General features: G+C 36.0%; 1 protein-coding gene across 3 annotated transcripts in view; it reads left to right on the top strand.

Moving 5' to 3' along the window:
* HAUS6 (HAUS augmin like complex subunit 6) overlaps positions 1–24,966 on the top strand; it is a 43,443-nt gene that overhangs the window by 4,670 nt on the left and 13,807 nt on the right. For 2 of the 3 annotated variants that reach the window (XM_022573787.3, XM_022573789.2), the window contains exons 2-12: positions 201–296; positions 1,612–1,690; positions 2,201–2,333; positions 4,882–5,029; positions 6,630–6,695; positions 7,000–7,048; positions 11,378–11,548; positions 12,980–13,173; positions 13,913–14,039; positions 16,387–16,489; positions 23,017–23,098. In XM_022573787.3, the coding sequence (XP_022429495.2) occupies positions 201–296; positions 1,612–1,690; positions 2,201–2,333; positions 4,882–5,029; positions 6,630–6,695; positions 7,000–7,048; positions 11,378–11,548; positions 12,980–13,173; positions 13,913–14,039; positions 16,387–16,489; positions 23,017–23,098 (1,248 nt within the window). The remainder of the gene's footprint in view (positions 1–200; positions 297–1,611; positions 1,691–2,200; positions 2,334–4,881; positions 5,030–6,629; positions 6,696–6,999; positions 7,049–11,377; positions 11,549–12,979; positions 13,174–13,912; positions 14,040–16,386; positions 16,490–23,016; positions 23,099–24,966) is intronic. The other variant, XM_022573788.3, reaches the window with a different exon arrangement.

Here is a 24,966-nt window from a genome sequence, read left to right on the forward strand (position 1 = left end):
ATTTTCAGAATGAAAACAAAAACTTGTGTTTAATTGTTTATAAATATATACATGAATTAGAAAAATTAATTTGCCTTGACCTCTTGAACAGAATGAAAAATATTAATAGGTCACACTCTTAAATAGCTTTTGATGATGCTTAGTTTTATTAACCTTTTTCTTTTTTTTTTTCCTACTTCTGTTTCTTTTTAAACCATTAGGAACATGTTTGACAAGTTGAACCGTGATGCCTTTCAGATAGTTTCTTATTTTTTGTTTCAAACGCTTGACCAGTCTCTCACTAAAGAAGTTTTCAAGTGAGTAAAAGTTATTTCATTTTCTTTTTGTAGGGGATTTAAAAAGGGATTAAGACTTTATATAAGCCAGAATTTCAACTTTGGACTTCAACTATTATTTTGAATGGATGTTATAAAAATTAGGCTTGAGCCTTACAAATTTAGTACTTAATGTTTATAAATCTGAGTGATTTTTTTTTGTAAAATTATTTTAAATTAAAATAAAAATATAAAAATGTGAATATTCACTAGCCTTGGTTCTAAGTTATTTTGCATGTGATTTGGGTTTCATCTATAAGAAAAAGTGTTCAAATTTGTTTTAATATTTATATTGTGCCCTCATCCTCTTATATAGTAAGTCCATTGTTTAGGGCATTGTTTTTATTTGTGATAATTTATTTTTAATATTTTGCCTTCAGTTAAAGTTATGAGTGACCAGGAGAACAAGTGTATTTGAAACATATTTTCGAAATCCCTATCATTAAGGTCTAGGGCTTCCTCTGCTCAAATAAAAATAGATTTTTTGATTTTTTTTCTAGATTATAAACAAAATACAGCTTACTTTAACCAGTTCAGCAAATACAGAAAAAGTTAAAGAAGGAAGTAAAAATTATTCCTAAACCCAACTAGAGAATATCACTGTTGACATTCCAGCTTTTTAGTCTTTTTTTCTTTGCATACTTAATTTTTTTCTATGAATATAGCATGTAAGTTATGCTATAGAAATACAAAAAAAAATGGGGCCCTAATCAAATAATTGCCTCAGAATAAACATTTAGACAAAACATTATAAGGAGAAAGCAATAGGCAAATTTTAAAGTTCATTATTTTTGACTAAAACTGAATTTTTAATAATTTCATATCTTGTTTGTCCACAAAACAGTAGCACCCCTGACTGTAATATAGGTTATCTCTAGGGGTCATGATCTCTTATGCCATTCTTTCTGTGCTTTTCATGTGTAACCATGTGTTTTTCTCTTTTTCCCCAGGCATTAATTATTATCCTAATTTATTTATACCATCTTTATGCATTAGTCCAGTGAATTCATTGAGAGTGTTGTCTTCTTTAGCTGATTTTCAGTAATTTTAATAGTGATTCATCCCTATATTTAACTTATATATTCATTGACAATTTGCACTAAACTGAATTCAACCCTATAGATATTCATAAAGAAAAAAACCTAATTTCTTACAGGTTGGTGTTTCTCTTTAGTTGAAATTTATGAATGTTAGCCTTGATTTAGCATTAATATTTCTAGTATAGGAGATAATTTTGATGTTTTAAAATTTTGCTGAGTTTGCTTTTTTATTCATAATTCTAATTTTTATTTTAAAGACTTTGTTGGCCTCCATTTGACCAAAAAAGTGATACTGAATTCCGAAAACATTGCTGTGAATGGTTAAAAAAGATTTCTGTAAGTATTTTCTTTCTGAAAGATGCAAACGTTTAAGAGGTAATTTCTTTTCAGGCTTTATTGAGGTACATTAATTTTTTTAGAGGTGAAATCTTTTTAGTGCTTTTATGCTAACAGTATAAGCAAGAAATACTAATCAGGATAATACTTTCTGGTGGTTTTTGGTTGGGATTCTATATTTTTGGGAAGCCAGCATTGTTGGCTAAGTGCATTAGAAATAGATTTTTGAGTTCCTGGGAATTTATATCACAGTTTTTGTTTAAAGAAAAATTTTTTTTACCATAGATTATTTTAGCTTATGCCCCCAAATAGTATCAATAATTGTGGCTTTAAATTTTAATTGCTTTTTGTGACTGAGTCCACCAAGAGTTTAGAAGGATTCAAAAATTCAACTTGTGGTTCAAATGGAATAATTCTGGTAAACCCTGTTATGCTTCAAAACAGTGTGATGTAAATATAAAGGTTGTTGTTGTTAAGGTCTTCAAATCATCTTGTTTCTTTTTTCCATAGGCTGAATGTGGAAGTAGCTTCCCTCAAGTTGTTGGTTCACTATTTCTTTCTCCTGGTGGTCCTAAGTTTATTCATCTGATGTATCACTTTGCAAGATTTGTTGCAATAAATTATATAAAAACCCATTCTAAAAGTAAGTTAAGCTTACAGTAGGAGTTTTTTTTGTTTTGATTCTTAAGTTTTTATTATTTTTTTATAATTTGTAAATCATTAAGAGATTTTAATAAAATAAAGATAAAAATATTACTTTACCTCAAAAGGCAAATGGTTAATATTTTATTGGAACTGTAGTTTGAAATCCTCTTGTAATGAACATAGGTAGCAATACAGATTATTTTCTTATGTTCTAATACAGGGGTTGGGAAACATTTTCTGTGTAAGGCCTGACAGTAAATATTTTATACTTTGTGAACCACATAAGAGTGTCTGTCACATATACCTGTTTGTGAGGTTTGTTTAATTTTTAGTTTTTGTAATATAACCCCTTAAAATGTAGAAAGCAGTTCTAGCTTTCTGACCTCAGAAAAACAGCGAGTGGGCCAGGTTAGACCTGCAGGTTATAGTTTGCTTATAATTCATTGTATTAAATGTTGTGTTGAATTTGTTAGAGATTTATTTTGGCTACTGGCAATGTGTTGGAATATTTTGGTTCACAATTGCTGTTTTAAAGGGATTTGATCTATTTGCTAAATTATAGAAACAAAATATTGGATTTTTCACCTAAGACTTAAAAGAATGCTATTTGTAGCTTACTAAGTATGCTGCTCAGTTTAATTGAGTTATGCTCATAAAACATGGGAGGTAAAAGCTGGAAAAGTTGATGCAATAATAGCCCATCTTCCAATTTCTAGAGACAACCATTGCTTACATTTTGGTTTGTTTTCTTTTAGGTGTTTTTGTTGTTGTTTGTTTTTTTTTAATGCACATATTATATGTTTTAATTATTTTGAATAAATGATAGATTCTCATGATTCAAAAATCAGGAAGTGAAAAGTCTGTCTTCCATCTCTAACTACCTAGTTTCCCTTCCCAGAAGCAACCATTGTAATGAATAATACTAGCAAATGTGTATATATTCTGTTTTTTAAACGCTAAATGGTGACATACATCTGGGTTTGAATCTTGTGTTGTTTATGCAACAGTGTCTATTGGAGATCATCCCATGTCAGTTCATAGATCTTCCTTACTCTGTCTCTCTCTTAAGAACTGCATATTTGAATGGATGTGTCATAGTGTATTTAATCACACATTTGTTCTGAAATCAGTTCTGCTGACAGATAGTTGGCTTTTTTCCTAATCTTTTGCTATAAAAATAATGCTACAGTGACAAACTTTATACATATATCATTTTGTGTATGTTCAAGTATATATTGTATGTGTATGTGTATATATATATATGTATATATGCACTCAAACACATACCTTTTTTCCAGTTTATCTTCTGTGCATGATTTTTTAAAACATGTACATGTGGTCTTGCTTTATAAGCATTTACATATTTTATTTATTTATTTTTATTTTATTTTTTAAATTTTATTTATTTATTTATTTTTTGCGGTACGCGGGCCTCTCACTGTTGTGGCCTCTCCCGTTGTGGAGCACAGTCTCCGGACGCGCAGGCTCAGCAGCCATGGCTCATGGGCCCAGCCACTCCGCGGCATGTGGGATCTTCCCGGACCGGGGCACGAACCCGTGTCCCCCACATCGGCAGGTGGACTCTCAACCACTGCGCCACCAGGGAAGCCCTACATATTTTAAATTTAATGTAACATAAGCATTTTACCAGCTTTTCTGTTAGATTTATTCCAGTTACATGTAACCCAAACTATTTTATATGAATTATGTGTATTTGGATTTGGCAAGAGTTTATTGTACATAAGGCTTTTAAGCATGGATTGTCATATTTCTCATTTAAAGCAGTTTCATTCAACATATTCAATCTCTAGGTGACTTCTACATCCAGCGGACTCATCCCCTGTTAAATATTTAGGAGTTTTGGTTATTTCTTTGCGGGTAATCTAGGACCTGGATTTACAATGTTAAGTATGGTGTGGGGTCACTATTTTCCAGAATATCCATCTTTATTGTATTGAGCCATCTTAAAGTAGGATTTATTACATTTTATTACAGGTGAAAACCTGGACTCTCAAATGTTTAGATGGATTGTTGTCAGGGTCTGCTTTGGTCATTAGTAACATAGCCAAGAATTACTTGAGAAATAGAGATTGGTTTTATTTGGTTGTCTTGTCCTGTTGATCTTACTAGGAAGAAAAGTACGCTGATGGCAGCAATGAAGGTGATGTGATCTCACCTCACCTCTTTTAATTGATTTTCTTCCTTTGTTGTTAAAAGATCAGTTGAGAAGTTGCTTATGTGTGATGATGTATTTGTTCATGGATGTATCACGCTGTGATAATAAGAATTACTTGGGGCACATGGACTCTGAGAATTTTTAATTATGTAAAATAACTCAACTTCAGATATCCTTTTTTATTGCCTCATTTAAAAATAGGTCATCCTTGCTTTTGCTGAAATTAGTTGTATCTTTTTGTATATGTGGCATGCCAGCTCTTAAGGAGTTGTTAGTTAAGTGAGGTTGTTAATCTCTCAGTAATCTCACACTTTTATATCTATTAGCTTGTACGTCTAAGTTTTGTATATTTTATTTGTGTTCTGTGTAGATTCTTCTGTACATTTTACAGAGACATTTAACGTAAAGCCACAAGATTTGCACAAGTGCATCGCCAGATGCCATGTAGCACGTAACAGATTTTTACAAATTTTGCAAAGAGAAGATTATGTTACCCGAAAATACCAGGAAAATGCACAGTAAGTAATACTTTGATAGTTAGAAAATGTAAATTCCTTTCTTTATGAACAAATGTCATCAGTATCCTTTTTTTTAACCCATTGGTGTATGTACTTTATTTTTAATTCTATCAATATTTATTTATTTATTTAATTTATTTTTGACTGCGTTCGTTGGGTCTTCGTTGCTGTGCGCGGGCTTTCTCTAGTTGCGGTGAGTGGGGGCTACTCTTCATTGTGGTGCACGGGCTTCTCATTGCGGTGGCTTCTCTTGTTGTGGAGCACGGGTTCTAGGCGCGCGGGCTTCAGTAGTTGTGGCATGTGGGCTCAGTAGTTGTGGCACATGGGCTTAGTTGCTCTGTGGCATGTGGGATCATCCCGGACCAGGGCTCGAACCCGTGTCCCCTCCACTGGCAGGCAGATTCTTAACCACTGCGCCACCAGGGAAGTCCCTCATCAGTATTCTTTCAATGGCAATAATTCATGTCTACCTCAAAACCCCCTGGCTGTTATCTTTCCTTTTTTTTTTTTTTCTCGGTACGCGGACCTCTCACTGTTGTGGCCTCTCCCGTTGCAGAGCACAGGCTCTGGACGCGCAGGCTCAGCAGCCATGGCTCACGGGCCCAGCTGCTCCGCGGCATGTGGGATCTTCCCAGACCAGGGCGCGAACCCGAGTCCCCTGCATTGGTAGGCAGACTCTCAACCACTGTGCCGCCAGGGAAGCCCCTATCTTTCCATTTTAAAGCCTGATAACTTATGAATAAAATGTTTTATAACTTTAGGCATACTGTAAATGAAAATTTAGAGAAAAGGAAGATATCATTTTAGTTCAAAAACTCAATTTCTTTAGGTGCTTTTTCTTTTAAACATGGAAATAAATTTTTAAGCTGTAATTATAGTGCTCATTCTATTTTGTATCATTTTTTCTCTTAATATTTCATTCTATAAATTTTTCCATATTGCCATAATGTATTACTTTTAATTTCTACTTAGTGTCTTAGTTGAAGAGGTATTCCATAGTTTCTTTATCCATTTTATACTGTCTTACATTTACATTCATCTCTTCAGCACTTTTCTTTCTTGAGTTACTTCTGTGTGCTGGATATTGGTTATATACTAGTCCTACAGCATTAAACAAGACAAGCAAGGTTCTTACTCTCTAGATATAAATTGTGTCCAATTTTTTACAATTATAAACAACTGTAGTAAGATAACTTTTTAAATGCTGTTATCTATTCCCAAAGCTACAGAATCCTTTGACATCTCCTTAAAACTACAATGTTGCCTGTTTTAGGTAACATTTAAAATTATCCCCATGGTATGTGAGATAAGGATAAAAGAGCAGAGTAGTCTTAACTGACTTCCAACATTTTTACTTGAAGTCAGAGAGTATATGAGCCAAGAAGTCCTGGTCCATTTCAATAGCCGCCTATATGTTAGACCACTCCTGTAACTCTTAAAGGGAGTCTGGAGTCCCTTTATGACTGGCTGCTGGGTATAATTGGAAGAGTAGTCCTCAGAGGCCTTGAGCAAAGATATGAAATGAGGGAAAATATCAAAGCGGGCTACACTAGTTAGTTGTAATAGATTTACAGTTGTCATTTTGTATGTTTTCTTCCAGATTATCAGTTAAACAAATACAGAATTTGAGATCAGAATGTATAGGACAGCAAAACGAGATAAAAAAGTAAGTGACTTTTAGAGTTGAAAGTTCCTTGAGATACTAGTTTAGCTTCCTGCATGTTACCGGTAAGGAAACTGAGATTAGTTAAAATAACATATCAATAGCTAGTTGATAATAGGATGAGAACATAATTCTGATTCCTAGTCCAGTTCTTCTAATAAATTATGATAGCTTTGAGCTTGAATTTTATTTTTGCTTTTAATAGGTGGTTGTTAGCAGGTGAGTTTGCAGATTAATTAGCTCTTTGGATGGTAAATTACCATATGGTTTTTTTATTGACTAATGAGATTATTTAATTTTTAACTAGAATGGAACCCTATGATGACCAAAGTAATATACAAGAGAAAATTCAAAAGGTGAGACCTTTTTTTTGAATTTTATTTTATTTATTTTTTATACAACAGGTTCTTATTAGTTATGTATTTTATACATATAGTGTATATATGTCAATCCCAATCTCCCAATTCATCGCACCCCACCCCCCATTCCCCCCTTGGTGTCCATATGTTTGTTCTCTAATCTGTGTCTTTATTTCTTCTGCCTTGCATACTGGTTCATCTGTACCATTTTTCTAGATTCCACATATATGTGTTAATGTATATTTGTTTTTCTCTTTCTGGCTTACTTCACTCTGTATAAGACAGTCTCTAGGTCCTTTCATGTCTCTACAAATGACCCAGTTTCGTTCCTTTTTATGGCTGAGTAATAATTCACTGTATATATGTACCACATCTTCTTTATCCATTCATCTGTTGATGGGCGTTTAGGTTGCTTCCATGACCTGGCTATTGTAAATAGTGCTGCAGTGAACATTGGGGTGCATGTGTCTTTTTGAATTATGGTTTTCTCTGAGTATATGCCCAGTAGTGGGATTGCTGGGTCATATGGTAATTCTGTTTTTAGTTTTTTAAGGAACCTCCATACTGTTCTCCATAGTGGCTGTATCATTTTACATTCCCACCAACAGTGCAAGAGGGTTCCCTTTTCTCCACACCCTCTCCAGCACTTATTGTTTATAGATTTTCTGATGATGCCCATTCTGACTGGTGTGAAGTGATACTTCATTGTAGTTTTGATTTACATTTCTCTAATAATTAGTGGTGTTGAGCAGCTTTTCATGTGCCTCTTGGCCATCTGTATGTCTTCTTTGGAGAGATGTCTATTTAGGTCTTCTGCCCATTTTTGGATTGGGTTGTTTGTTTTTTTAATATTGAGCTGCATGAGCTGTATATATATTTTGGAGATTATTCCTTTGTCCATTAATTCGTTTGCAAATATTTTCTCCGATTCTGAGGGTTGTCTTTTTGTCTTGTTTGTAGTTTCCTTTGCTGTGCAAGAGCTTTCAAATTTCATTAGGTCCCATTTGTTTATTTTTGTTTTTATTTCCATTACTCTAGGAGGTGGGTCAAAAAAGATCTTGCTGTGGTTTATGTCAGAGTGTTCTTCCTATTTAAGAGTTTTATAGTGTCTGGTCTTACATTTAGGTCTTTAATCCATTTTGAGTTTATTTTTGTGTATGGTGTTAGGCAGTGTTCTAATTTCATTCTTTTACATGTCCAGTTTTCCCAGCACCGTTTATTGAAGAGACTGTCTTTTCTCCATTGTATATCCTTGCTTCCTTTGGCATAGATTATCTGACCATAGGTGAGTGGGTTCATCTGTGGGCTTTCTATCCTGTTCCATTGATCGATATTTCTCTTTTTGTGCCACTACCATATTGTCTTGATTACTGTAGCTTTGTAGTATAGTCTGAAGTCACGGAGCCTGATTCCTCCAGGTCCATTTTTCTTTTTCAAGTTTGCTTTGGCTATTCGGAGTCTTTTGTGTTTCCATACAAATTGTAAACTTTTGTTCTAATTCTGTGAGAAGTGCTATTAGTAATTTGATAGGGATTGCATTGAATCTGTCAATTACTTTGGGTAGTATAGTCATTTTCACAATGTTGATTCTTCCAATCCAAGAACATGGTATATCTCTTCATCTGTTTGTGTCATCTTTGATTTCTTTCATCAGTGTCTTATAGTTCTCTGAGTACAGGTCTTCTACCTTCTTAGGTAGGTTTATTCCTAGGTATTTTATTCTTTTTGTTGCAGTGGTGAATGGGATTGTTTCCTTAATTTCTCTTTCTGAGAGACTTTTTTTTTTTGCGGTACGCGGGCCTCTCACTGTTGTGGCCTCTCCCGCCGCGGAGCACAGGCTCTGGACGCGCAGGCTCAGCGGCCATGGCTCACAGGCCCAGCCGCTCCGTGGCATGTGGGATCTTCCCGGACTGGGGAACGAACCCGTGTCCCCTGCATCCACAGGCAGACTCTCAACCACTGCGCCACCAGGGAAGCCCCAAGACAACTTTTGAAGGGAGGAATTTAATCTTTCTTTTGTGTTATGCAGTGTTTACTTAATTGAACTCATGTATCTCTCTTTGTAGCAGTGTTTTTGTTTGTTTTTCTTTTTTTTACTCATTATAAGTGACATATGTATAAAAGTATTAACAGGGTGCCTTTAGAACACTTGAACATAATGGAAAAATTAGCTTATAATCTATCAGACTAAATATATACAAAAGCAGTTTTAAATTAACCAGTTTAAATTTGGTTAATTTAAAATCTTTCATGCCAGCAGGGAAAATTTAGCTTGATTCTAACTTAATCAGTAATATTTATCTAATAAAATACATTACGTGAAGGCAGATGGTAAGTATGGAAGAACGATGAGAAGTCATGTTGAGGCTGACATGACAGTAGAGAGGAATCTGGCAGATATAAATGATCTGAGGCTTTCAGAGGTTGGCTTTAACAAATGTGGGTAGGAGTGTTTTCTTATATCTTTGTGTTTGGATGAAATGTCTCTCAAGCTCTTTTGATTCCATGGTCACCAAGCTGCCTTGGGGTATTAATTTGGCTTTTTAGGCACTTTGTCACTGGAAAAGGTGAGTGCCCTCCTCAGGTAGTAATTATTCATTAATTCAGTGAATATTTATTGATCACCTGCCATTTGCTAGGCATTCTTCTAGATATTATGAACTAGAGCACTGAAGAAAACAGGCAGAGTCACTTCCTTTATGGAGCTTCCAGTTTGGTGAATATGAATATTCCTATCGCTGAATGTAGTATCTTTGATTGTAGGCTTAATAGGTTAGGTTGGTATGAAACCCGTTAAGAGTTTTCATAGCAGTCTCTTGAGTTTGGGTAATGTTCAGTTTTCCCTGAGTCCAGTCAACTTTGAGCCATTGAGAAGGTAAACTTTCTAGATTTGAAAAATCGAGAACCAGATCTTGGATCTTTGTATGTTCACCAAGGAAATGCCATCCTATGAGATCTTTAGATGGCCAGCCAATGAGCCTTCCTTTGGGGAAACAACTTTACTTTGTACTGTTAGAAGACACAGACACTAACACAAATATAATTACTGTATTTCCCCTCCTCTTTCCCACTTACGTAAATTCTTTTGAGGCATAACATACATATAAAAACGTGCAAAAATCGTAAGTGTGAAGCTTGACAAAATTCACAAAGTGGACACATCCGTGTAACCAGCCAGTTAAAGAAACAGAATGTTACCGTCACCCCAGGAGCCTTGAGCCCCCTTTCTTTCATGACCATTTCCTTCCAAGAGTAAACACTATCCTCACTTCTTTTTTTGTTTGTTTTTTTTAAATTAATTTATTTTATTTTATTTATTTTTGGCTGTATTGGGTCCTCATTGCTGCATGCAGGCTTTCTCTAGTTGTGGCGAGTGGGGGCTACTCTTTGTTGTGATGCGTGGGCGTGGGCTTCTCATTGCGATGGCTTCTCTAGTTGCAGAGCATGGGCTCTAGGCACACAGGCTTCAGTAGTTGTGGCATGTGGGCTCAGTAGTTGTGGCTCACGGCCTCCAGAGTGCAGGCTCAGTAGTTGTGGCGCACGGGCTTAGTTGCTCCGCGGCATGTGGGATCTTCCTGGACCAGGGATCGAACCCGTGTCCCCTGCATTGGCAGGCAGATTCTTAACCACTGCACCACCCGGGAAGCTCTATCCTCACTTCCTATGCTAAAGATTAATTTTGCCCGTTCTTGAACTTTGTGTAAGTGGGGAGTGTATAGAATATTTTCTTTTGTGTTCGACTTCTTTCACTCATGCTGTTTTATCCATGCTGTTGTATGTGTTCATTCTCATTGCTGTATAATGTTCTATTTTATGATTAAAGGAAAGTATACTTTTTATTCAAGGTAGTTCTTCGGGTTGATTGTAGTTTTTGAGTATTACAAATAGGAGTGCTGTGAACATTCTTATATGTGATTTAATAAACATAGGTTAATGTATGGTTTTCAACATTTTAACTTTTTGAAACTTGAATGACTCTTAAAATTGATGTGTAGTGTTTTTATTTTCTCCTGAAAATCTTTTATTTTCCCTGATGGCATCTCAGAATACAGGAAATGCTAATTGCATCTCCGTAGTATAAGGTTTCTTAGATATGTTTTGCAAATCATAGTGGGCTAGATTCTCCTGAGAAATTCTTTAGTTTTAAAGTGCCCTTGAAAGTAATATCAGTGCTTTTAGACTGTTAAAATAGTTAGTTTTCTTACCAGAAGCCATTCCAGGAATACCTAATTTGTTCCTAGGAATGAGCATATATTTGTATTTTACATATCTTTATGTATAGATTATGTATAGAGTTTAATAATTTCTTTGTCTCTGTTTTTGAAGGTTCGGTCTTTGTGGGCTTCAGTGAATGAAACACTCATGGTTTTGGAAAAAGAGAGAGAAGTTGTTAGTTCAGTCCTTAGTGTTGTTAACCAATATACTTTAGATGGAACTAATGTTGCTATCAATATTCCAAGGCTCTTACTTGACAAAATTGAGAAACAAATGTGTCAGGTAAGCATTTGATAATTAAGGGAGCTTTGAGAAAACTCCCTTCACAGAATTTTTTTATATATTATATATTGTTTTTCTCACAGTGTTTTTCTACTGTTTTCAGAATTTACCTTTGTGAATATATCTGGTAAGAGGGGTACTGTTAAAGGTGTTTATATTCACATCTATTGACCTTTATTCCTTGTCCGTATGTTGTACGGCGCTACATCATATAGTGTAGAGAGTAGAAGGTACTTAGTAGGAAGATGATGTGATACTTAGTTTTTTATAAATTCTCAAAGAGAGCACCAATGATCTCCTGAATGCTAAATTTCTTTTTAAAAACTCTTCTCTCGTTTTTCTTTCGTCTTGATGCTATTAAATGTTTTAAAGTGTTTTCTTCCTTTAGCTTTTGTGACCTCGGTGTCGTTGTCTTCCTGCGGTGTTTCAGACTGCTGTCTCCACTTTTCCACTGGTTCCTTTTTCTCTAACTTTTAAATGAACATGTTCCCCATGGTTCCTTTAATGGCCCCTTTTCTTTCCCACATTATAAATCCATCTGTATTTTCTTACCCAATTCCATGGCTTCATCAGCCTCCTATACAATAATATTACCAGATTGGTATTTCCAGTCTCTCCCCTTCAACTCAAACTACATCAAATTATTTCCACTTGCTTATGGGACATTTCCATCTGAATAGCCTACATTTATTTTTCTTAGTAAACTTAAAATTTTTTGAGCATCTCCTATGTGCCAGGTATTATTATAGTGAAGGGGATTTAATAAAGATAAAATATTGTTGTGACCCTGAAGAGTGTTCACTTTAATAGGTAACATGTCAGGCACTTCAAATTCAGGTTACATAAAAATCAGGATCTGTAAACTCAGATTCCTACAGGGGCTAGGCAGGTAATACTATATAGATGAAGTATGCTAATTATGTGTAACAATAGGGGTAAAGTAGGAAATGATGAGATCTTTGGGGAACTAATTTTGTGTGAAATCTGTGATTTTAAAAAATATTAGCAACTAATTCAGATGATTTTAAAACATTGGAACTGTGCAGGCCAAATAAACATGTCTTAAGTTTGGAATCAACCTTTAGGGGTCCTTTAATTTGCAACTTTTGGTAAAACATGAATTCATGATCTTTCTCCAAACCTGATCTTTCTCCTCAGTCTTTATTTTGCTTTCCATTTATTTGCATTTCTTTTATTCTAGTTTCAGCTTTTTTGCATGATATAAAAGTGTAGCATGGTGTGTTAATTCTTCCACAGTAGTTTCCTTTGGGCCAGAATTATTTACATAGTTTTATTTTTGGGTAGACAGTCGTTCTTTTTTTTCCCCTCTTTTTTAAGGTAACCTTTTTATATAATAGTGAAAAATGTAAATATATTTTTGTAGCATTTTACTATGTTAACAATCTATAGTTGACTACTTTTTTTTTTCAGCTGCACATAGGAAATGTTTATGAGGCTGGAAAATTGAATCTCTTAACAGTTATTCAGTTATTAAATGAAGTCTTGAAAGTAATGAAATATGAACATTGTCAGGCTAACCAAGCAAGACTGACAATAGACCTTCACTTCCTTGAAAAAGAGACCAAAGTTCAGAGAGAAAGATTGTCAGATCTGAAGCATATGAGGTACACTAGAAAGATCTTCTGTTATTTCATTGGGGTAGGAGTAGGATGGTTTTGATAATTTCTCAGCACAACTCTTGTTTAGTTAACAACTCAGTAGCTTTGGCAAAGAGGTGTGAAAATTTTACTCGTACTCAAAAACCTTATGTCACCAACTTCTAGAGAGACACATGAAGTAGCAAGGAAAATTAATGTCGTTTTCTTTTGTCTGGAGTATATTATTTGCCCTGAGTGATAATTCTTTATCAAATAATTCTGACTTTTCTGTAGCTTTTCTTTTGTAGGGTCTACTAATAGAACTAGGTTTTAAAAAATTTGTTTATTTTGAGCAGGGTGACCGGGAGGTATGGGTTCTCTTTAGAAATGGATAGAGAGTAGGAGTAGAATTTCAACTTGAGTTCAGAACCAGGAAAAAATTATATGGGGTTGGCCAAAAAGTTCGTTTGGGTAACATCTTAGGGAAAAACCCAAACGAACTTTTTGGCCAACCCAATATTTTTAAAGATAAATAGAGTACAGATGTATGATTGCTATTTAGTGTTAAAAGGAAACAAGGTATTTTAGATTCTGAACTCTCAGTGGGAGAGTTTATGCAATTTAGGTGTGATGAATTGGTTGAACTTTCAGTTATACTTTCTGCCCTTTCTCTACGAGCTATAATATTCTTACTTCAGCACTTTTTCTCAGTGCTTCTTTTTATATATTCATGTTTTGAATGAAGTTCTTTTTTATGCCGTTACAGGTATAAAATAAAAGAAGATCTCTCAACTATAAAACATTCTATTGTTGAAAAACAAGAAGAATGGCATAAAAATTGGAAAGAATTTCTCGGCCTGTCTCCTTTCAGTCTAATAAAAGGTTGGACTCCAGTAAGTAATATTGACTTGACTTTTGGAGAGTAGTTTAATCTCTTGCAAACTCTTGATTTATCATGTTACAAATGACCTGGAAATGCTATATGTGTGTATGCTTCTCATCTTTGCATCTGAGCCTAAAGTTCCAATATTTTAGTTTCTGTGATTTTTATAAATACATATTAGAATGTTCATTAAGCTGTTGTTGTGATATAGTTAATATTTTTAGATTCAGTGGATTGTATTAAAAAGAAAATGTGATCGGGGAGAAGCTGGCGCTGAGGCTCAAGTCGCCTGTGGGGGCTGAGCCTGCTGTCTACCTGTGGCCGCTGCCAGTCTACGACAAACCCCACGATGTTGCTCATGAAATCCTCGAGACCATCCGGCTCAAAGATTTGGAAAGAGATAGTTTAGTAGAAAAGGAATGTGTGAAGGAGAAGTGGAATCTCTTGCATGAATTTCTGCAGACAGAAATAAAGAATCAGTTATGTGACTTGGAAACCAAATTACATAAAGAAGAATTATCAGAGGAGGGCTAACTGGCACAAGTCAAATCCCTTTTTTTTTCTTTTTCTTTTTTTTTTTTTTTGCGGTATGCGGACCTCTCACTGTTGTGGCCTCTCCTGTTGCAGAGCACAGGCTCCGGACGCGCACGCTCAGCGGCTATGGCTCACGGGCCCAGCCGCTCCGCGGCATGTGGGATCTTCCTGGACAGGGGCACAAACCTGCGTTCCCTGTATTGGCAGGTGGACTCGCAACCACTGCGCCACCAGGGAAACCCCAAATCCCTTTTAAATAAAGATTTGTCCTTGGAGAACGGAGCTCATGCTCTCAGTCGGGAAGTGAATGGATGTCTAGAAAACAGGAGCCAGACAAGTGGTGAGGACCGCAGAGTGGAAATAGCAGAGAAGAACAAGTCCCCCAGACCTGTTTCCAAACTGCATGCCCAGGAGAAGCAAGTCCAATGGAGAAACAAAATCTGAAGTCTCATGTAGCCCCAGGATTACAAGGCAAACTACCAGGCAGACCACCGTCACATCTCATTTCACAGGGGGCCCTGCCAAACGGAAGCCTGAGGAAGACCCTGAAAAAGCAAAATCAGATGATTCTGTCGATGAAGAAGAAAAAGACCAGGAGGAAAAGAGACATAGAGTTACATCCAGAGAACAAGTTGCTGGACCGCTCCCTGCAGAAGAACTGGGAAGAGTAAGACCAGGAACACACGTGGAAGAAGAAGAAAGAGATGATAAAGTAAAGCCTGGTCACCTCCAGGAAGAAAAGAGACTCAGAAGTCAAACCGAAGGACTAACACCTAAACAGAAATCTAAGGAGGAGCCAGACAGAGATGCGAGGCCTGGAGGAGCTCAGGCTGAAATGAATGAAGGAGAAGACAAAGATGAAAAGAGGCACAAAAGTGAACCCAAACATCTAGCTAGCAAACGGAGACCAGAAGTAAAAGAACCTGAAAGAGTAAAACCACAGGTTTCTGATGAGAAAGATGAGGATGAAAAGGTAACAAACGCACATGGTAAACACAGCAGTTCGACATGGTAAAGTTCCCCGTCAGAGCGACGGGACCTGGACCGTATCCTCTGGGGGTCTGTGCATGCCCGAAGATGCAGAACATGAAGAACACTCAATCCCCTGTGCAATCTAACAGCTCTAGTCCACATGTCTCACCCCAAACCCAGGACACTAGACGTACTAGAGCAGGAAGCAAAAATATGGTAGGACTCCTCGGAATGGCTGAGCCTTTGACCAAAGACCAAGCCCCACAGTCCCTATGAACACGTTGAGAATTTAGTTTGTTGCAAAGCACTGCTCTGAGCTTCACAGCTATGGCGGGAGGCGGGGGTGGGGGTGGGGGGGAGTCTCCATGGGACACACCCCGGCTAGAAGTCCCGAGTGGCATTTAATAAGTGACTCAAACAAGGACAATGTGCAGTCCCCTTTTAATACTTCTGATCTCGGTGAAGAGCAAGTCTCACTTTGTTGCCAGTGCATCTCATACCTTTCCATGCAGTTGGTTCATCTTTCAACAGAAAACAGGATTTAGGTCCAGAGTTTTTGGCCAGTAACAGTAAGGATTACAATTTAAAAAAAAAAAAAATAAAGAAATTGAGACATTCCTCTTTATTTTAGGTACTATTACATTTCAGGCATAGTTGGAGGGCAAAGTAGCCCTCTTGTTCCTAATATCATACTCCTTAGTTTAAAAATAGTTACAGGATAATTTGTATGTTTGCTAATTCTTTCTTCGTTAGGGAAAAAAAAATCATCCATTCCTAGGTTTACTTAGTATTGTTACTGTGGTACTGAGTAAAGTGTGTATATTTCAAAATAACAAATTCTGTGTTTTAAGGCTGTGGATCTTCTACCACCTATGTCTCCCCTTTCGTTTGATCCTGCCTCAGAAGAAGCATATGAGAAGAGTATTCTTTTGCAGTACCCTGCTTCACTTCCAGGTTGGTTATTTTTTCTCTTTTAAACTTCAATCTCATTAATATTTCTCACTATGATAACAGTTCTTTTATAAACTTTCATGTTTTTTTTCCCATTTACTGTGGTGAAATGCACAAAGCATTTCAGTCATATGAGCCTCAGTAAACATGAGGCTTTCTGTGTCTCCTTTCTTTCAGTTGCACAGCTTTTTACTTTGCACAGTGTTTTCAAGGTTTATCCAAGTTGTAGCATGTATCGATACTTCATTACTTTGTTTGAATACATTCTGTTGTATGATTGAATCGAATTTGTTGATCTGTTTGTCCTTTGATGGACATTTGGGTTATTTCCACCATTTGGCTATTGAGTAATGCTGCTATAAATGTTCACTTACAAGTTTTGTGTAGAAGCCCACAATTTTTTAACATGAAAGAATAGTACAGTAATTACCTGAATATTTAACTGTTGCTTGTTTCAGCAGTTGAGATTTTTGCTTTAAATGTGTATGTTTGTTTGCTAAACCATGTTAAGTCTGAGACCTTAACACTTCACTCTGTTTCAGCATGCATTCCCATGAAAATAAGGACTTTTTCCTCTTTAATTACCACAGTAATGTTATACCTAAAATTAATAATTATCTCAGTTTCCTCAAATATCATACCATTATCACACCTAAAAAATTAATTTCTCTACAATATCTAATATCAGTTTCATACTCAGTTTCACCAATTGCCTAGTATTTGTGTACAAGAAATTTTTATTGGGTTCAGTAAATGTAAGGTAGATAGGTGGAGGGATAAATGAATAAAAAATGTATGAATTATGTAGCCAGTCTGGAGCAGGTAATAAGTATAGGTTACAGTTGAGTTTAGGCAGGCCATCGGTCATGGCAGCAGTTAGCACAGGACTTAGGAAGAAAAAGGATGAACACAGCTAGGATATGTGATTGGTTTGGGAGTCAGGTGTATGTGGGGAGGACACTAGCTGGGAAAGATCATAGACCAGAGAGCAAGGGTCAAGGATAGGCGCCAGCAGAAGAGTAGACACAAAAGACTGCATAGTTTGATGAATGAAAAAGATCTTCAGATACAGAACATTGCTTATGATGATAGAATTACTTTGATAGTTCTTGGCATATTTGGTTGCCATTGTGTTCTCACTTCAGCATGGAAAGGGCCTTTGTACTCTTGGCATACTTAGTTTAGGCCCTGTGAAACCATGAAATTGTCCTCACCTCCATTTGGAGATTTCTGTGTCGCCTTCAGAGTGAGGGAATATTTGTGTCTGTTTATGAAGTTTAGTTAGAAGTCCACATTTTAAAAGTGTTTGATAGGATCTTTGGGGGTAACCCTTTCCTTCACACATTGCACAGTTTGTACTCTTGGGATTCCTTTTTTTTTTTCCCTCTAGAGCCTTGGTCTGGGCTGGGGAACCTCAACATTATTTTATACTTTTTGTAGTAAACCACTTTACTTTGCTTAAAGTACAACAGCTTTTTCCCTCCTATACCTTACATATTACATCTTGCTGGAAGTGATTTTTCTTTTCAGTAGTTTTAAAAATTATATTTCAGCATTATTAAGTACAGGAATATTATAAATATCTGTTTACTGAACACTCTTGTCAAATCTTTGCAGTATTTGCTTTAGATTTTTTTAAAAAGTACTAGTGTAGTTAACCTTTGAGTATCCACCCTTCCTTGAGTATTCTTTTTTTTTAAATTGCAGTATAGTTGATTTACAATATTTTAGTTTCAGGTGTGTAGAGCAGTGATTTTGGTTTTTTTTTTTCAGGTTAATTCCATTATAGGCTATTACATGATATTGGCTATAATTCCCTATGCTATACAGTAAATCCTGTTGCTTATCTATTTTATGTATTAAAGTAGTTTGTATCTGTTAATCTCATACTCCTTTGTCCCTTCCCCCGCTTCCTTCTCCCCTTTGGTAACTGTAAATTTGCTTTCTGTGTCTCTGAGTCTGTTTCTGTTTCGTATATAAATTTATTTGTATTATTTTTTAGATTTTGCGTATAAGTGATATCATATAGTGTTTGTTTTTCTTTGTCTGACTTATTTCACTAAGCATAATATTCTCTAGGTCCATCCATGTTGCTGCAAATGGCAATATTTCACTCTTGTATGGCTGAGAAATATCCATTGTGTGTGTATGTGTGTATATATATGCCACATCTTCTTAAGCCAATAATCTGTTGATGGCACTTGCGTTGCTTCCATGTCTTGACTATTGTAAATAGTGCTGCTATGAACATTGGAGTGCATGTGTTTTTTCAAATTAGAGTTTTCGTTTTTCCCGCGCATATACCCAGGAGTGGAATTGCTGGATCATATGGTAGTTCTATTTTTAGATTTTTAAGGAACCTCCATACTGTTCTCCATAGTGGCTGCACCAATTTATATTCCCCCCAACAGTGCAGGAGGGTTCCCTTTTCTCCACATCCTCTCCAGCATTTATTATTTGTAGACTTTTTGATGAGGGCCGTTCTAACAAGTGTGAGGTTGATACCTCATTGTGGTTTTGATTTGCATTTCTCTAATAATTAGTGATGTTGAGCATCTTTTCATGTGCCTGTTGGCTATCTGTATGTCTTCTTTGGAGAAATGTCTATTTAGATCTTCTGCCCTTTTTTTGTTTTTGTTTTTGTGGTACATGGGCCTCTCACCGCTGTGGCCTCTCCCATTGTGGAGCACAGGCTCCGGATGCGCAGGCTCAGCGGCCATGGCCCACAGGCCTAGCCGCTCCACGGCATGTGGGATCTTCCCGGACAGGGGCACGAACCCGTGTGCCCTGCATTGGCAGGCGGACTCTCAACCACTGTGCCACCAGGGAAGCCCTGGCCCTTTTTAAAAAAAATATTTTATTTATTTGGTTGTACCGGGTCTTAGTCGCAGCAGGCAGGCTCCTTAGTTATGGCACGTGTGCTCCTTAGTTGTGGCTGGTGGGCTCCTTAGTTGTGGCTGGTGGGCTCCTTAGTTATGGTTTGCGGGCTCCTTAGTTGTGGCATGTGAACTTTTAGTTGCGGCATGCATTGATTGGGTTTGTTTTTGTGATATTCATATGTATGAGCTGTTTGTATATTTTGGATATTAACCCCTTGGCCTTGACTGTTCATTCTGCATTTGCAGAGGTAACCACTATCCTAAATCTTAAGTTTATTCTGATGTATGTTTATAAAAATAATTTTACTTTGGATCAAACCATACGTATACTGTTCTGCTGTTCTTAAGTTTATAAATAAAACTTCTCTTATCCCCCAACATGTTCTTTGTAAATGTTTGTTTTTGAACCAGGATCCAAGGAGGGTTCACTCACTGTATATGGTTGTTTTGTCCTCTTACTTTTATTCTAGGATAATGTCCTACCCCTTAAAAAAAGAATGACTTGATAGAAATTCTTTTTAACAATCATTGTGTGTGATTTACCAATATATTTACTGATTTTTTTGGTCAATATTACTTTTGTTCTGTTCCTTCCTTTTGAGAGGTATATCTCGAAGTATATCTTTCACTTCTTTTAGTGACAGACCCTGAATAGTAAGATCTCTTAGTCTTCCTTTGAAAATATCTTTGTTTTTACTTATGAATGATAGTTTGGCTTCAAGATCAACACTTATTTTTCCTTGGGACTTTAATAATATGATCTCATTGCTTTCTGCCTTTTGTTTTTGAAACATTTGCTGTCTCTCTAATTGTCGTTCATTTGTCGGTAATTTTTGATCTCTGGTTGCTTTTAAGACTTATTTATTTTTGTATTATGCAGGTTCATTGATCTGTGTCTAAATGTAGATTTGTTGTTATTTAGCCTGTTTGGAACTTGTGTGTGCTTATTCAGTGTGAAGGCTCGTATCTTTCTTCAGTTCTGGAAACTTATTCACTAATATCTCTTGTAATATTACCCCCCTCTCTTATTCTTTTGGTCCTTTTCTTTTATCCCTCATATTATTGGGACTTCTGATTCTGTCCCCCATATCTCATAGCTTCTCATTCATATTTATAACCTCTTTGTAACTCTGGACCTGTATTCTGGGTATTTTCTTTGTATCTCGCTATGGTTCACTTAATTATCTCTTTATTTATGTTTAATCTCCTTTTTGACCTGTCCATTTAGTATTTAGTTTTCATGAATGTATTTTTTATTTGCTTCTTTTTTCAAAACTACCCATTCTTTTTCATGGTGTCATCTTCTTTCATTATGGCCCCTGTTGTTTCTTTTTTGTTGATCATTTTAAATATACTGATTTTTATCTTTATCAATTTTCCCAGTATCTCTTCATTTCAGGTACTTCTCCTGTATGCTCTGCCTGCTGATGTTCTATTGAAATATTAGTATTAAAATATTTGAATGAAATCTCAACTTCAGTGGGTCCCCACCTCTGGAGGAGTCATGTGGGCCCAGGATTGCAGAAGGGTCTCTACAGAGTGGCCAAGAGTCCCAGGGATTTCTTTTGAACTAGACCAGTTAATGTCTTTGGTTTGGGATTCCTAAAACAAGTAGCCAGTATAATTATGGATTTCACACCTCCTTTTGAGTAGGCTAGGTTTTAGATATCTTTCCTTCCTTCCTTCTATACTTTTTTTTCACCAAGGAGTCCAGGTAGACAGCAGGCTTTCCCTGTCCAGTTGGCAGAATTTTTATAATCCCTTTTCAGAGGCAGAGCAGTCTTTGCAGTGTCTTGTCTTATGGTGGTCTCTCAGATCCCAGCCTGAGAGGCCTGAGATGATGTTTCTTGTTACCATGTAGGCATTTAAATCTCCTGTGTTCAGCCCCTGGAGCCTGCCTCATTGAGCCCTTGTTTCTCAGTTTAAGTTTACCCTGCTTGTTGTGCTTTCCGTCTTTGGTTCTGTCATGTGATGATTTTTATTCTTCTGGGCTTTCCTTTTTTCTTACATTTTATTTAGTAGCTGTAGTGTCTTTACAGTAGGAGTCAGTGTCTGCTTTAGTTTCGCTTGCTTTGTAGTGGCGAGTTTAGTTTGTTTTAACCCCCTAAATGCACTATTATGACTGTGCCCTCCTTTGCTATCTTTGCATCTTAAGTTTAGTTTTCATCATTTCTTGCATGTGATTGTGTTCTAACTAGCTACTCTGCCTCCAATAGTCTATCTGTTCTGTATTCCAAATGGCTATCAGTGATCTTCCTGTAATGTAAATATGATCCTTTTCATCTCTTGGTGTAATACCCACCAGTGGCTTTTTATCACCTATCACCTTTGGAAAAGAGAAAAAGGCTCTAGATGCTTTTTCACTTAGCAGCTTTTACCTTACAGACTTTCTTTCATACCAGAACAAATGTGCATGAACTCTGCCTACCACTACCAGATGGTGTTTAAAGTTACACATAATCATTTTTATTTCTAAAAAATCTTTAAATTTAAAACATTTAAAAATTAAAGTATAGTTGATTTACAATGTTTCAGGTGTACAGCAAAGTGATTCAGTGATCTGAAATGGAACATATATATATATATATATATATATATATATATGTATACACACGCATACACATATATATTCTTTTTCAATTCTTTAACATCATAGGTTATAACAAGATGTTGAATATATCATCATCATTTTAGTTAATGGTTGTCTACTAAGCTTGTGGTATAGTGGTATTTGTGCTTACTTTTGGAATGTTTTATAAATAACAGTAACTCCATCATAATTAGTAGGTTCAAAAGCATAGGGTATTGAAAATGTTATGAGGTGGCATTATGATGAATTAAAAGGAAAACTTTACATAGTATACACATTGGCTTCTTATACAGTAACACTTTGGACACATGTATAAATAGTGTTTCAGAAGCTAACATGTTGAAAGAAGAGGAGCTCCTGGAATATCAAATCCTTTGAAATATAGCCATGGCTTTTGTCATCAATTTCATTGCCTATCATGCTTCTACTAGATATGCCTTATGCTGTGGCACACGAAACATGCAACTTATTCTCTTAGTACTTTCATGGCTTCTTCATGTTCCCCACTCTGGGCCGGGTGCCTTTCTGCCTCCTTGCATTCTGTGCATACTTGTGTCATAATACTGTAGCAATATACCATAATTCTGTACTGATTCCTTGAAGACAGGTCTCCATTTTAAATTTCTTTTTCCTATTGTTAGTGCAGTAATGACACATAGTTATTAAATGATATGTTGAAGAATAAATACATAGGTTGACTGATGTCATAGATGCTGGGCTAAAATATGCTAAGTAGTATAACTTTTTGGCTGGTTTATGTGGTAATTGCATTATCTGTGTACTTAAACATGAAGCATGGCTATATAATACTTGAGAATTATGGATTGTCCCTTTTTGGGAAACTTTGTGTGAGCTATCTTTCTAGAAAAGCCTATTGTACATATTCTCCATCACTGTCATGCATACTACTTTATACTTAATAATTGAATAATTGTCCTTTAACATTTATTTTATTTTTCTGTTTTCTTCTGTTTAGAAGTTGTTGTAGAACTTCAAGAGATCTCTGAATATTAGAATGTACAAACATAATTAAAGAGTAATTAATTTTTCTATTCCTTTAGATACACGTAAGCAACATACCCAGGAAAATGATTGCAGAAGGGCAAGTGATATACTGGAAACTAAATGTGATCTAGCCAACAGGTAAAAGAAATTTGATTTTCATATTGATTTTTTTTCTCTTAATTAATTTTAGTCCCATCTTCAGCCAGCTTTGAAGCTTCTCCACTGTGAGATAGCTCATAACTTTCTTCTCTTAACCAGACAGTGTTTTTCTACTGCAGATCCACGTTTTCAGGAAAGATTCAACATTTCTGATCCAAGGGCATTTTTTTCCTCTATTCTTATCTAAATGTTGGGACTCATGGGGATTATGTAATTTTTGAAGAAAAAGACATATGTGAAAATTATCTAATGCAAGTTTGGGAATTTTTGCCTTTTTGTGTCTTTGAACGTCTTTGAAATCACTTGTGGCTGTTGACTAAATCCAAGAGTTTAGGGACTTCTGAGATGATCTAGTTGGTAGTCTAGTTGGTAGTTTTCAGTCTGTGTTCTGCAGCGCCCTCTGGTGCTGTGGATGAATCAGATTTAACCTGTGACTGTTCCAGTGTTTCCCACTTCAACCTAAGCAGCCTTCTGTTTTATCTGTACTATATATTGAGGCTTTATATGCCATTTGATAAAAAGAGTTCTGTACTTAAAAAAAATTTCTTTGGGAAGACTTCTGATTCAATCTAATCCCAAAATTTAGCATATGAAAAAACTGAACCTAGCTAGTTTGTTGTAACTAGGAGTATTCTTACTTTATTGTCTTTTTTCCTCTATTATCCTATTTATCCCTTAAATAAACTGATGCCAGATTATAAAAGCAGAAATCTCTAAACTAAATGTGAATGTGTTTGTCCTTTATTGAAACTAAACATTATTAAGTAGCAGTCAAACACAGATATGCTAAATAGATTCCTTTATTATTTTGCTTTTTCTGATTAACCTTTGATTTAAATAGTCGATTTTCAGTTCAACTTCCCCAATTTAATGAGGCACAGATATGGAAACAAAATATTTAGGATAATTCTAAAAGAAAGTTTTAAATTTTAAATGACTTGAGGCCCCCTTCATTCTGTATACTCTTAATAAGTTATTAAGTTGAAATACCATAACTATTGTCAAAGCTTACATGTGAAATTATGCTATTGGCAGTTTCCTCTGCAAATTTTCTGGTTCATAGGAGGTCAGGACTACTTGTGGGAGAATTTTATTTTTGTTCTTAGATCTGGGTGTGATGTTGATTTTCTGAGTACCTAAAGAAATAGAATGAAATCTGCAGTGAAGACCTTGTAAAGTGAAGAAATTATAAAGTTATTGGGCTTGCTAATTTTACCCCCTTATCACAATTGTTCTTAAAGCATGCCTCTTAGAGGGAAATAGTTGGTGCTTCCCGATCTCAGTTATGTTTTTGGTCTGTCTTTCCTTGAGAGAACAGATTAAATATTTTGATTTAAGGTCTCTTGTTGGACTAAAGATTGATGGAGTTAGTAGATTAATTCACAAGTCTGATTTTATTTATGAACTCCATTCAACCTCAAGATTCTTTCTTGAAGTAGAATTTTGTACTAAGATGTACTATCAGAATTCTACAGGAGCCAGATGCTCAGCCCCTAAGAATTTAATTCAAATAGAATTCTCTTAATATAGGAAAAAGTTGAATTAAATAATTTTTTGTTTGTTTGTTTGTTTTTGCGGTACGCGGCCTCTCACTGCTGTGGCCTCTCCTGTTGCGGAGCACAGGCTCCGGACGCGCAGGCTCAGCGGCCATGGCTCATGGGCCCAGCTGCTCCGCGGCATGTGGGATCTTCCCGGACTGGGGCACGAACCCGTGTCCCCTGCATCGGCAGGTGGACTCTCAACCACTGCACCACCAGGGAAGCCCCTGTATTAAATAATTTTGACTTCCACATTTATCCTTTTCAAAGCTCTTGGATCTTTTAACTGTCTTTTCACTCTTTATTTTA

Source organism: Delphinapterus leucas, chromosome 6 (assembly GCF_059928025.1).
Source record: "Delphinapterus leucas isolate spDelLeu-1000000601 "Yukka" chromosome 6, BTC_Dleu_Yukka2, whole genome shotgun sequence".
Taxonomy (NCBI): domain Eukaryota; kingdom Metazoa; phylum Chordata; class Mammalia; order Artiodactyla; family Monodontidae; genus Delphinapterus; species Delphinapterus leucas.